The sequence below is a fragment of the Myodes glareolus genome, chromosome 11 (assembly GCF_982192425.1).
Source record: "Myodes glareolus chromosome 11, mMyoGla1.1, whole genome shotgun sequence".
In the NCBI taxonomy this organism is placed as follows: domain Eukaryota; kingdom Metazoa; phylum Chordata; class Mammalia; order Rodentia; family Cricetidae; genus Myodes; species Myodes glareolus.
This window is the reverse complement of record NC_142036.1, coordinates 86,523,743-86,538,031: the sequence shown is the minus strand read 5'-3', so window position 1 is coordinate 86,538,031 and position 14,289 is coordinate 86,523,743. Positions and strand designations below refer to the sequence as shown.

At 37.4% G+C, this 14,289-nt stretch overlaps 1 protein-coding gene across 4 annotated transcripts in view; it reads left to right on the top strand.

Moving 5' to 3' along the window:
• Positions 1–14,289, top strand: part of Snx13 (sorting nexin 13) — a 104,219-nt gene that overhangs the window by 65,340 nt on the left and 24,590 nt on the right. For 3 of the 4 annotated variants that reach the window (XM_085697742.2, XM_048415951.3, XM_048415950.3), the window contains 4 exons: positions 446–578; positions 3,998–4,035; positions 8,333–8,402; positions 12,882–13,054. In XM_085697742.2, coding sequence (XP_085553868.1) covers positions 446–578; positions 3,998–4,035; positions 8,333–8,402; positions 12,882–13,054 — 414 coding nt within the window. The remainder of the gene's footprint in view (positions 1–445; positions 579–3,997; positions 4,036–8,332; positions 8,403–12,881; positions 13,055–14,289) is intronic. The other variant, XM_085697743.2, reaches the window with a different exon arrangement.

Genomic DNA, 14,289 nt, shown 5'->3' with positions numbered 1-14,289 from the left:
GTACTAGAGTTGTAAAAACTCTTCACTGCAGGACTGTAAATGACTATTTTATTTCTTTGAATGACCATTTAGAAAAATCCTTATTTTGGGTTACTTTGTTTAATATGAAGTAAAAGCCAGATACTCATCTAAGAATTCCATAAATAGATATCTGTATATAAAAAAGCATGCTTCAAAAATTTATCTTAATATGTCTTCTCATATTTATTTGTTTCTTAGAAAGCACTACTTCCCAGAGCATAAAAAAAGTCATAATATCACATAACTTTTATTAAGGTAGGAACCTTTTAGTCACTGGAGGGTTCAGAATGTCATAGTAGTTATTAAACCCCTTCTAAGTGATGATATATTATAGAAAAATATCAGTGTAGCTTTGTGATACTTTATGTAGCAAAATCATTAATTAATATGTATTAAGTTTTGAATACCTTGATTATTTCCACAGGTGTATGAACTGATGCTGCGGGATGAAAGGTTTTATCCTTCCTTCAGGCAGAACGCTCTCTATGTGCGGATGTTAGCTGAGCTTGACATGCTAAAAGATCCTAGTTTCAGAGGATCGGATGATGGGGATGGAGGTACGGTGGTAGCAAGTGAGTGTGAATGTGATTGTGTGCTTGTGTGTGTGTGTGTGTGTGTGTGTGCTTGTGTGTGTCTCAGTATGCATTCTAATAACCAAAAGAATGACTTTTTAAACATGATAGAAGTTGTTTTTAAACCCAAGTGTAAACTGTATTATATTTTAAAGCTTATAAGGAAATAGGAGAGTAAGAATTTTTTTTTTTAACATGGATCATCCAAAATATTTTTCTGATGATTTCCCCTTTGTACTCAGTAACTGTGAGGACTAAGTGAGGAAAGCCGGGCGCTCTGGAGCTGCTGTAAAGCAGTTGCAGTGTGAGCTGTTTGTTCCGTCTCCGTTTCTAGAGCTCACACGTTGTCGGTGCCTTCTTTTAAACCTAGAAAACCCCAGTCATTTTCCCAGCTGCTTACTTCTTTTCAAACGATGATCCTGAGTGATGTGGGAGAATTGTCTGTATTCTGTCAATCATATTTTAATAAAACGCTGATTGGCCAGGCAGGAAGTATAGGCGGGAAAACCAGGCAGGAAGTAGAGGTGATGCAATGAGAACAGGAGAATTCTGGGAAGCAAGAAAGTTCCTCTGCCTCTCCTGTCCAGACCACCGAAGAGGCAACATGTAAGCTGACAGCTGAAAAGGGTACTGAGCCCGTGTGGCTAACATAGATCAGAATAATGGGTTAAGATAAGTCATAAGAACTAATAAGTAGCCTGACCAAATGGGCCAGTCAGTTTATAACCTTATGGAGTCCTGTGTGTGATTTTCTTTGTTGCTTGCCGGCTGTTGGGGTACCAGGAGGGACAGAAACCCCAACAAGCCGGCCCTCATGTTACACCTGAGAGTTACCAACATGTTCTAGTGACATGCACTTGTAAGTGGCAGGGCATATTTAGGTTGGTACTTGGTTCTACGGTTCACTGCTTATGACATATAGTTTATTCATTTTAAGCTTCATTTTTCAGTTGTAAATCTGGAGTACTATCCCATCATCATACAGTAATTAAGTCATCATTTTTAAACAAACTTTTCTGTGTGAAAATGTTTTATGAGTTAAAGCACACACATAAAGGCTGTACAAATGGAACTACCTTGTTTTGGTGGACCATGAGGCCTTCGGACATGAGTTCCTAGATTCAGTGGTTGTTTTTACTATGATTACATTTGGAAACTTTGTTAAGGAGCAATTAGCTATCTAAGATTTGAACGGCTTTCTACTATGTTCTGAATAAATGTAAATTGGAAAATGTAGAACTAATTACATCTTTTGATTATGACCACTTACGTATGCATAGACTTTTGGACAAGACGATTCAGTACATTAATCCACTAGAGTACTCAATCTCTGGCTGTGAGAGTGTAGCTAAGGAAGAGATTATTTTCTGAGTTGTAACACTTCGTAGGAGAGGAGTGGTGGAGCTGTACAGCTTGTCTGTGTTTCTCTGCTTCTGGAAAATGGTAGTTCTTCTGTGGCGTTTGAAAAAGCAGTCTGTCAGCCCACCCTGCTAAAATAACTATTGTAAAGTCTTTACTATTAATTTCATCCATTTGAAAATTATCTTAGTAATTTTAAAGTAGATTTGTTGTGTAACTCGGAATGAAATAAGATCAATTGAGTTATGATCAAGTTACCTAGGTGCTATACAATTGAAGGTACTAATAGAACTTATGTATTCTATGTAGGTAGAATTGGCATGTTGTTTTAACTCACTTTCTAGCCAGTCAGTCCAAACCTTGTACTTATTTTCAACATATATTAGGTTAAGATTGTGAACACACTTCTCTCATGTATCAGTTGTTGATTGACTTCAGATTAAATCACTAATTGTAGTTTGTAATTATATAGTGTGTATGTTTGTGTGTGCACACACGTGTGCATGTGTCATACATATGTGCATATGTCACACCTGTGGATGTCAAGAGTATTGCTTGCAGGTCAGTTCTCTCCTTTCCCCTGTTGCTCTGGGTTTCTAACGTAGCCGTGGCAGTCATCACCCTTAATCTGCTAAGCCATCTGCTTGCCCATGTTTTTGTGTGTGTCTTTTTAGGATAATACTTCATTGCTTTTCTAATACCTTCATATCTTAACTGATAGATTTTTACACTCAGAAAATAATCAATTTTGAAAGCCAGTTTTAAAATTATACTAGAGAAATTGTGTAATCTGCACCATGATTGTAAATGGCTGTCAGCTTTATTGTCTTCTAGCCATGGATTTTAGCCCCTTGGCCTCATCTCTCTATACTGTTACGTAGTTTGGAAACCTTTCTTTGGTGGCAAGACAAGAGATTGCCACACCAAAGAAGGGACAGGAAACAGGTGGTATATTTATTTACTGTAGGAATCATCTGATTATAAACCAAGAATATTTCTCGATGAAATTTCCTGTTTGTTTTTTGTGATCAGAGTTCTGGGGAGCTAAGAAATGTTCTTTGTATAACAAGTTATTGAGAATAGAACTCACTTAGAACTGCACAAGTAGTGTGGTCTATGTGAAGATTCATCTAACTAATCAAATTTATTCATTTACTAAGGCCTGGAAAAGGTATATTTACTTTAAATTGTATGTGAGTAGTATTTTACCATAGCAGAGACACCATAATTGAAAGTTTAATTTGCTTGGATACATAGTAAAACCCAAGGGGAAAGAAAACATCATTGTTTGTCATTAGTGTTAATAGTTGCTACTTACTTGCGAATGTTTGTTTACATTTTTTTTGTTCTTATTCTAACACTTGCATTTTCCCCTCATCAGCACACAGAGTTGTGAGTCTCTGCGTTTCTGTGCTCATTTTTCTCCTGTCTGTCTCTGTCTCTGTCTCTTTAAGCACACATCAGCAAGCCTAGCTATAGACTTCTAACATTCATTACAGAATTATTTTCTCATCATGATTGCTTAACTAAATGGCATTACATGCAATGATTTCATCAACTAGACTGCGATGTTTTTTGCTGAATTTATGAGGAAACAATGGACAATTAGATATTTAAAAAACCCGTGTATTTGTACCTCACACTGAAGGCTGATACTATTGATATATTTTTAATCCCCAGAGACAGAAGTCAGAAATAATTCTGCAGTTACCTAATGTGCTTCACTCTGAGTTCTTGCCTCAAAACTGAGTCATTCGCATTGCATTAAACAAATTATGTGACACATGAGAGAAGGAACAGAAACAATCACTGTTGTGACTTAGTGCTCACACGAGAGTGTGTGCTCGTCAGGTCTGTGCGGACTTTCATTTCAGGGTTAAGTTGGCTTGGCAGTTGGAGAGCTAAGGGTTAGATATTTAGAAGTGTAAAACAGTTTTATTTTGTTTCTCTGCTTTTTTCGAGCTGTGTTATTGACTTTTAGACCTACATAAAGTAACAACTTTGTACTTTTTTGCTGTGTATTAATCTTTATTTTTCTTTTGTAGAATCTTTTAATGGATCTCCTACAGGAAGTATAAATTTGGTAAGTACTACTTATAGGTACTTTAATTAGTAACATAGCTTGAAAATAACGTGATAGGCTTTTGGTCCGCATAAGAAACATCAAGCTGCCCCACAGAATGAAAAGACAATATGCGTTTAAAGAAATGCTAAGTTTGTAAGACATCGATCTGTAACTTCAAGTTTCATCTTTAAGAAATGGCAATTAGATCAAACCTGCATAGCTGCAGTCGAATTTTATAAAAAAAAACAAAACTGATTTATCCCAAATTGAAGGCAGGGGTATCTCTGTGATCTCAGGGCCAGCCTGGTCTACATAGTTTCATGTCAGCCAAGGCTATATAGTGAGGCCACGTCTTTAAAAGAAAAAAGAAAAGGAATTATTTTTATCATTTTTAAACACTATATTCATAATATTTATCATCCTTAAAGCTTTAAGTCACTTTTCTCTCACTTTCAAAAGAAATAGTAAATTGTTAAATAACTTTCACCTTAGTCACTGCTCTGTTTCTGTAAAGAGACGCTGTGACCAAGGCAGCTCTTAGAAGAAAACATTTAATTGAGGGCTTGCTTCCAGCTTCAGACGATTGATTCATATGATCATGCAGGGAAATTGTGGCATCAGACAGGCAAACATGGTACTGGAGGAGTGGCTGAGAACATCATCTTGATGTGCAGGCCCAGAGACACTGTACCAGGTCATTTCTTTTTGGGCCATCAACCAGCTCCCAAATCTATTACATTGAAACTAATTTGAAATCTCAAATTGGTTTTGAAATCTCAGCCTAAACATAATTTAACCTGTTTGTCTTTATCTACCTTTTCCCTCGAGACTTTCTACCTTCTCTTTTCTTCTGTTTACCTTTCTTTCACTGCTTTTTCTCATGGCTGGCTGGCAACAGCTGCCTGGCTGACTTCCTCTGGGCTTGTTCCTCTCCCCTCCCTAATTCTCTTCTCTCTGGAGCTTAGATTTCTCCTCCTATTTATGTTGCCTGCCAGCCCTGCTTATCCCTCTCCTGCCTAGCTATTGGCCTTTCAACTTCTTATTAGACCAATAAGGCGGCTTAGGCTGGCTAGATGAAACAAATCCAGCACATCTTTACATAGTTAAACACACATCCTTACATTGTTAAACAAATGTAACTCACCTGTACACAGGTAAAGTAATATTCTGCAGCATAAACAAATGTCATCTTTACACAGTAAAGTATTCCAAAACAAGAGACTGGGCCTGGTGTGGTCTTGGGAAACCTCAAAAAAACCACGTGATAGACTTTCTCCAGTAAGACTACACCTGCTACTTCTTCTCAACAGCTCACCAACTGGGAGCTAAGCATGTAAACACATGTACCCATGGAGGACATTCTCATTCAGGCTACCACATATGTATTAGAGTGTGCATGAAAACAATTCAAGTTCTTACAAAAAGGGTTTTGTAGTTAGAATTTTCTGTCAGTATTATACCTTATTATTTAGAGAATTAAAGAATGATAGGTTTTTAGCATATAAACTCCCCTGGCAATAACTGGTTGTATCTTCCATAATGAACATATTATTTCTCCTGAATATCTGCTCTTGCCATTGGGTGACGTGTCTCCTTGAGTACTCAGCTCATAGTGGAGAGAGGTAAAGGATGAGTTTTACTCCCATGTTTCTTTCCTTTTTTCTTTTACATTTTCTAATAAATTCAGAGGTTTGTTGTGACTTGTTTAGAAATCTATTGGAGCTATACTGTTCCTTATTTGGAAATAACCTCATTGAGTAAATGTATAACTTGCAAAACAGCTGAAGCAAAGCAGCTGTAGGCATGGCAGATTCTTTATAACTTCTAAAATGCTTTATAAACGTTTCACTTGCTATATTTCAAAGTGCCATAGCGAAACGGAATTGTTTTTAGAGCATTCAGTGTTAGCAATAATTTACATCATATACATATAAACTTTGCAAACCTTGGAAACTTTTCTCAGTTTGAAATTTTCTAATATTCATATTTATGGTGTTTATACGAATGTTTAAACAGTAATTAAATGTTATTATTTTCTTCATGTCTGAAGTAGGTGCTTTTAGATTTCTCTCTGTGATTTTGGAGCCTGTCCTGGAACTCACTCTGTAGACCAGGCTGGCCTTGAACTAACAGAGATTCGCCGGCCTCTGCCTCTTAAGTGCTGGGATTAAAGGCGCGCACCACCACCACTCAACCAAAAATTTTTTTTAGATTTATTTATTTATTATGTGTACAGTGCTCTGCTGTTATACGTGCCTGCAGGCCAGAAGAGGGTACCAGACCTCTTTATAGATAGTTGTGAACCACCATGTGGTTATTGGGAATTGAACTCAGGACCTCTGGAAGAGCAGCCAGTGCTCTTAACCTCTGAGCCATCTTCAGCTCATACATCTTTTAAATTTAGGCTTTTGTGTAGCTGGAGTCACTCAGATTTGCTTTATGATATGAGTCAAATTTTAGTGACTAGCCGAATTTATAAAATAGAATTATGAACTGAACGTAGTTGATTGTAATACACTGAGCAGTGAGATCACTAATGCACTGACTGTTGGCATATGAACCTGTTGAGATTAGCCGGTGAATGACCGCTGCCGTCTCCACCAGAGACGGTGGTGCGCTTGTGTTTGCTGAGCTAACAGAAAGATTGTAGCTCCAGCTGGGCACAGGGGCGTCTGCAGACTGTGTCAGCCTGGACAGCAGTCCGTAAGAACAGTGAAGAGGGAGTAAAAAAGTCCAAGTCTAAATTTTGCCATAACATAAAATTAGAAAACAAACAAACAAATGAGTCATTTTCTTTTCCGTGAAGACGATTTAAGAATGTTAGCTCAGGGATTACTATATAAACTGATGATTTTAGGGTGATACTAATGTGCTTGTTTTAAAATCACAATTTTCTCTTCCCAAACAGTACTTTTTCCAAATTAGATGTAACTCTGGAGTTAATACTGTTTTACCATTTAGAGTTTCACAGTCTGGTTGTTATTTACTTATGTATGCTAATTGCAGCAGCATTTAGGAGGATTTTTTATCATTTTGTCATATATGTAATATAAAAGGATTATTGTTATGCTTTATTTTTGAAAAATTATTTTGTGAATTTTTGTGCTGTTATTGAAAGAATGTATAGTTTATAAATTACAGGTAGATCTTGGATATGTGAAATTTATTGATTGTGCTATTTCTGTTTAGAAAACACTGTAGTGTGAGCCACAGGAACACTTAAAGCATATGTATTTCACTCCTTTCCTGAATATTTTTACTTTTTCTGTGTCCTAACAAAGGCGGAAATGTTATTAATGCCTACATTTTACTAGAGTTTAACTGCAGAGGGGGTTTTGTTGGAGCCAGATGGCAAAGTGCATGCTCCATCTGCTAAATACCAAATCCTGTACCCAAAAGGAAAATCCAGTGTTGAGATAAGCACCTTGTGCAGACAGGAGTAGGTGGAGAACAGCAGGTGTGTCAGAGCAGTGGGGGTCATCCCAGCTCTGCACTCCTGGGGGCATCAAGGGAGGACCTTGCAGGCAAGGTCTTCAGAGAGCAGCCTCAGGTTGCCTGGTTTGTTGTCTTTGTGTGTCCTGTCTGCCTTGGAGATATGTTCGTGTTGGGGTGCATATGTATGTGACCAAGTGATTTAAAATATAAGCTTACCAGTTTAATAGTTAAATTAATTGTTGATCAATCAGTAATGATTTTGTTTGTAGCATTATAAATTTTACTAACAAAAGTCTTAGTCTGGACTTACATCCGTTTGCTAAGTAGTCACAATGGCTAATTATTATAATAGTTTTCTAAATACTTTACATATGTTCTCTTTAATCTCACATACCCTGTGAGGCAAGTGTCTTTACCCTCCTTTTGTGCAAGGTAAAATAAGTTAACTGATTATTTCTCAGTTAACAAAAGTGCTAATGAATCTATCTGTCTGAAGTGTATTTCACCATTAAGAATTCTTATTGTAAAGAGTTCTAATTTTTAATTTTCATCCTTTATATTGTCTATAATTGAATGTAAGTTACTGTATGTAGATAAGTAATGAAGAGACTATTGTGATATGTTAAGTTGTTTTTTAGCTTCTTTTTTATTTTGTTTAAATATTACCGGGTCTTGGGTGTGGCCCTGGCAGGCCTCAGGTTCAGGAGCACAGGAGCTTAGCGTCCTTGTCTGGCTCTCTCAGAGAAAGGCAGAGTCTGCTGGTGTAGGTGTGTGGCCGTGCACATGGTGTGAAGCACATGCGAGGAGGTAGTGATGGTACCTTTGATACAGAATGCCTAGTACTTCTCCTGTAAAGCTTATTCCCTAATTTTTCTTCCAGTCTTTGGATGACCTTTCAAATATGTCCTCTGACGATCCTGGCCAGCTTCATGCCTACATTTCCGACACTGGTAAGAGGCCGTGTGCTGCCTACCACTAACGACGGGTGATTGTACATCCCTGTTACCTGCACGTTTAGTATTGCATTCAGCTTGTTTTGGAGTCTTGTTTTCTGATTTTTTTTTTTAAAAAAGACAAATTCATTAAGTCCTGTAATGTTTGGTTGCTTATATATTTGGATGTTTTCTTCTCTAAGGTTGCCACATTTGAAAATGCTTACTTTCTAAGCATTTTATTGTTTAAAGTAAATTCCAGAACCAGTCTTTTCCTCTTTGTACTTGAGTCTTGCTAACAGTCCCTTTCTTAATTCCCATTTCTTTCTCACAGAGCTCTCAGATCTGTATTTGCTTTCATGCCTCAAGAGTTGGCAGAGATAGTCGGGGCAGGTGGAATTTGTGCACATTTCTCATGGACCCTCACAGATTGTGATAGATAGTCTATCATGGTGCTGATGGTGTTTTCATGGCGGTTCCTCCTAGAGTGTAGGAGCGAGGGATTTTCTACACTTAATGATGAATTATACAGAGATTCATGTCTCAATTAAATTTCATTTAATTTACATTTGAGATTTTGAAAAGAGATTTTGACATATAATTATAGTTTGAAACATAATGATCTGCATTTTAAAAAATGACTGTTTTCTTATACTCAATGAAGCGAAAGATTCGATTCTCCTTTTTCTGCTAGATTTCTGGAATAAGTTACCAGTCAGTGGATCCTTCACTTTTTACATGTAGTGAATACACACGTTAGTTTCTTTGAGGATGTCACTAGAGAACACATTGTCAAAGTAGAGGTCTGGTTGTTTTTCCTTTTAACTTTTAAAGCACTTGTCCGACCTTTTTCTTCCATAAATTTTTAAAGAATTAGAGAAAGTCTTCATGTTCTTTCTTGGCTTGTCTTCTAATTTTATGAATGTCTTTTCATGTAATAGACATTTTTATTTCTTAGAAATATTAAATTTTATGTCTAGAAGAGAACATTTGTGTTCATATCTCTGGTGTTAATATTTTTCTTTTTAGGCTGTCCTAAGTTTCTAGTTGTTTTATCAGTTTTTTTATTTTTAACAATATATTCTCTAAATGCGTGAAAGCATAAAACAAAACGTTTTTTTTTAGTAAATTGCTTTTTCCCTTGTTCAAACGTACAGAATTTCTGGGGAAGTAGTATTGCATTGTGGGATTAAGAGCACAGCTCTTGACCAGTTGCCAGGCTCCGACTTCACTCTGTAGCTCTAGTTAGAGGAGCTCCTGTGAGGTCTCTGCTAGAATTTCTTGTCCTGTCAAGTGGAACCTTGGTAGAAATCCCTCTCCCTGGATTTCTATGTGGGTGTATCTAACTACTGGTAATGGCTTATGTGTGACAGGCATCATTTTTGGGTGCTTACTTATTTATTTTTCCAACTGGACACTGATCCATGATCTCATGACCTTAGCATTCTTGTACTGAACATAAAACTACAGTTCAATGCCTTGCTACTCTAAGACTGATCCATGACCTCCAGTGTTTTCTTTTTCTCCCCAAAATTATCTGTTTTCTGAATTTTAAAGACAACAACGTCATTATTCTTGTTGTTGTTCGTGCACCTGGGTAGTCTCTTTTCCCTAGCCGTTTGTGACACCCTTGATTATCCTTTAAAAGTGCCTTGTTACATGTTCACTGTCTCTTCTGATCTTCAGTCTCTCCTTGTTCTCACTAATTCATAATTGGCTGTAGTGAGCTGCCGGATTGGCTTCCACGCTATCTTTTTCACACAGCCCTTGAGGACAGTTAATAAAGCCAATCCTTAATTGATCTGGCCACTGTGTTTTAAAAAGCCAAATCTTTAGCTTGATGAAAAAGTCATTTATTATTTGATATGGCTGAGTTTGTAAGAAGAGCAAGTTGACGGTAAAATGTGAGCATTGTATACAGCTAAAATGTGTATGTAGAATGTGATGACCAGAGTATTTCTGTTACTAATATTATCATCAGTATAATTATTATTGGCCAAATAAAATATATTGATAATATATGTAAACGTAAGGAAAGACAGTTTTAAATAGTAAGCACACATTTTAGCATGAGACTTTGTTCATATATATTTGCCAATGTAGATATCTACTTCCATGTTATTAAAATAATTAACTAAGAAGATATATAGAACTCCTTTGCAAGAGGATTTGAAAGACAGCAAGACATTTAGTCAGCTCTAAAACCTCTCTATCGGTTTTTTTCACAGTGAATCATTGTAATCTATCTTTATATCAGTCTTAGAGTTTTGGTTAGTATAGCAGCCTAAACTGCCACAATGCCTTCCACATATGGCCATGTTGTAAAAATAGCTGAAGAAGTGTACAGGTGCCATGGCCATGAGGAAAAACAAGTCCTTGGGAGTGAAGAAGCGGTGATGCCCAGCAAGACTCACAGTAGCATAAAGATCATTGTCCTGGTTTTGATGGCCTTTGTATGCCCTCAGTTTAGGAACAGCAGAACTGTGCCATTCAGTCAGTGGTGTAGAGGACAGATTGAAACAAGAACTAGGAAAACTTAATTTAGATTCATGTCTGAAAACTGAGAAATGGAAAGTCATAGTCGGGAATGGTATCTGATAGCCCTCTGAAGTAAAGCGCCAGTTATGTGCCTCCATGAGTGTCTGCATCTCACTGTCCTTATCATTACACACACAGCATCTCAGTGCAGAGAGAGTTAGTGTAGCTGGCCTCCAGAAGTCTTCAGATAGCAAACCATCCACAGATGCTCTGTTGTCTTACATGAGATCATAGAGTATCATGTGTGACCTGTGCATATACTCCCATGTGTTTTATCATCTCTAGACTGGAAACCCAGTACAATGAAATGCTATATAAACAACTGATGTACTGTGTTGGCTCGAGAATAAGAACAAAGATTTAAAAAAATCTCTATGTACCAGTACAAGCACGTTTAAAAGCTATCTTCAATTCAGTTGGCTCAATTGAAGTGTACAGAAGGCCAGCTGTGAAAATTAGTTAGAGTGGTAACAGCTTTCCTTGTGCCTTCTTTCATAAGCCCAGAGCTCTGAGATGCTGAGCTTGAAAGTGGATTTCAGAAAGCAGCTCCAGGAGGAAACAGGAGCCACAGTAAGGAAAGTTGTGTTCTTGAAAAATCAGAAATGACAATCTTAATAGTACGTAGATATATTGAAAATATTCAGGAGAATAAATCCTAAAGTAAGCATGAAGAAAAGAACCAAGGAGAGAACGTAAAATAAGAAATACAGTGGCTGAAATTCAGATGAATGCCCAGCTAAGAACTTGACTAGAGGGGCTAAACTTCCTAGTTGGCTGCCACATATGCAGTATTATGAAAATGACGGAAAGAAGTGTGAAGGTGCCATGGGCTCTGAGGAAAAAGGATGGCTCAGTTGGTAAAGTGCTTGCCACAGAAGCATGAGGGTTGTCACTTGTAGGATGTCCCAGCATCCTGTCAAACCTTTGCAGTGCAGTATACCCTTGGAAACCTTGCTGGGCAGGTGGAGAGCGGCGTATCCGTGGGGCTTGCTGGTCAGCTAGGTTAGTCAGTTCTGTGAGCAGCTCCAGTGAGAGACTGAGAAACGTATTTGAGGCTGGTCATTAGCTTCTACATGGATGTACACACATGCTTGCACTACTGCAGGTATATACACACTAGATACACATGAGAAGCACTGAAGTTTTGGAGACTTAGAGCAGTGGTTCTCAACCCGTGAGTCAGGACCCTTTGGGTGTTGCATATCAGATATCCTGTATATCATATGTTTTCAGTATGATTCATAATAGTATCAAAATTAGTTATGAAGTAGCAACGAAGCAGTTTTGTGGTTGGGGTCAGCACATGATGAGGAACTGTACTAAAGGGTTGCAGTGTTAGGAAGGTGGAGAGCCTTACTGAGCTAGAATAAAACAGGAAGCTTAGAAAGAGAAGAGCTTGACTTAGAGTTCTGCTCACTGACTTATGGTGTATGGGAAGTTAGTACGATGAGGGCTGCTGCTGCTGCGAACTTTCCAGAATAAGCTCCACTTGTGAGTTGTTGGATGTAATTGTTAGTTCTGAGGAAAGAATTACCAGGAGATGAGCCTTACCCTTTGGCTTTTTTGTTGTTCTTTAGTTGGACAGGTTTTAGTTAACTGTAAATGAACAGTAAAGGCTATTGTTATGTTTCTGGGGTTCCTGGTATATGAAATTTAGGAGACCCCACTGCTTCAACTCTGAGTAGTACTGTGGCAACATTCTTAATAATGACTAAAAGCTCTCAGGAAGAGCTGCAGTGGCCGCTGGCATCACTAGACTTTACCTTGTCTTACGTTGTAGTTGTTAGAAGACCGTGAACTTGTGAGTACAGAGCATTGGAATCTGTTTTATCCTGATGCCATTCTTTCATCTGTCATTTCAAATTCTTCATTTCATGGTGTCTTTTTTGTTTGTTTTTGTTCTTCATCTTCCTCCTTTTTGTGTCTTTTGTTCCTCTTCATTTTGTTTGAAATGACTAGTATATGCTGACTATGACCCATATGCTGTGGCAGGCGTTTGTAATGATCATGGCAAGACATACGCGCTGTACGCCATCACTGTACACCGGCGCAGTCTAAACACCGAGGAGATGTGGAAAACCTACCGGCGTTACAGTGACTTCCATGACTTCCACATGAGAATCACTGAGCAGGTAATGAGGTTTGTAAAGCCTGTGGCCTTTATACTGTTTGTTGGTTGAGCTTTGGATCTACATTTCTCTAAGAATGTTCACATTGTATAAAGTTAATGAGAGAAAATAAATATAAAATTTATATTTTATATAAATGGCATAATTGGTGGCATGATTTTAAACAGTGAACCACTAAATGAGATGTAGAAACTTGAACCAGTCTAACTCATTGCGGAGTAACAACTGAGCACCAGTGGTCTTGAAACTGGAAAGGTTTGGACAATCTGAGAGAGAACAAGTGGATGGAGGGAAGAGGGATCTCTGCAGACGTGGTGGTTTGCAGAGGAGAAGACTGCTAGGACCATCTGAACACGGTGGTGGGTTTCAGAGGCATAACTTAGAGCTACAGTTATTTTGAATGGTACTTGCATCAAACAATGTTGCTGAAACTTGGGGACTTCAGTTATTTTGAACCACAGTCTAAAATGAACCTGACATTAACCAAATACTGTTTTAAATTCTTAGTAAGTTTAATCTTGTTTTGTGGAAGAAACTATAAAGACTTAAAGTTGAATGAAAAGAAACTGTTTCTGTTTATTATTTTTGAAAAGCTATTTTTTCTTCTCCTTAGAACAATATCAGATGAGAGATGGAATAGGTAATGTGTGGATGTTTTACCCATTGAAAGTCTTTGATTGATCAAAATATTAGTTATATAAGTAGTATCAAGCCAATAAAGTTAAGATAATGCCTAATAATTTTAGATAACATTGTACTATAGAAATAAGATTTAATATATTTGAAAAAAATATGGTTGGTACCATGATAGTCTCATTAAACTATTTAGCAGATAGAGTAGGATAAACTAAGAGCTTTGAAATTATTAAAAACAAGAGGTTGTTGATCAACTTCTCAATTGGTAATAAGACTGTTTTTAATGCAATAAGTAATTGTCTTTGTGCATGTCTTTTCATTTATATTTTTCTGTGTTAATAGATCTTTTATGAAGGACTCTCCAACTCCCATTGGAGAAAAGCTGTTTACTCTTATGTATCAGATCATTGACTAAAAGCAGGCAGCTCACATAGCTCTTTTGTGCACTTGAACTACTCATAAGTGTATAAAAACTACTAATGACCGGAAGCAGTTTTACTTAGTGTGCATTGGTGGGAGTTGGGTTTACAGGGCATATTTTCTGTGGACAGATAGTTGTAGTTTTTCTCTTAGCACAAGTAAGTCAGTAGTACTTAAAAGTG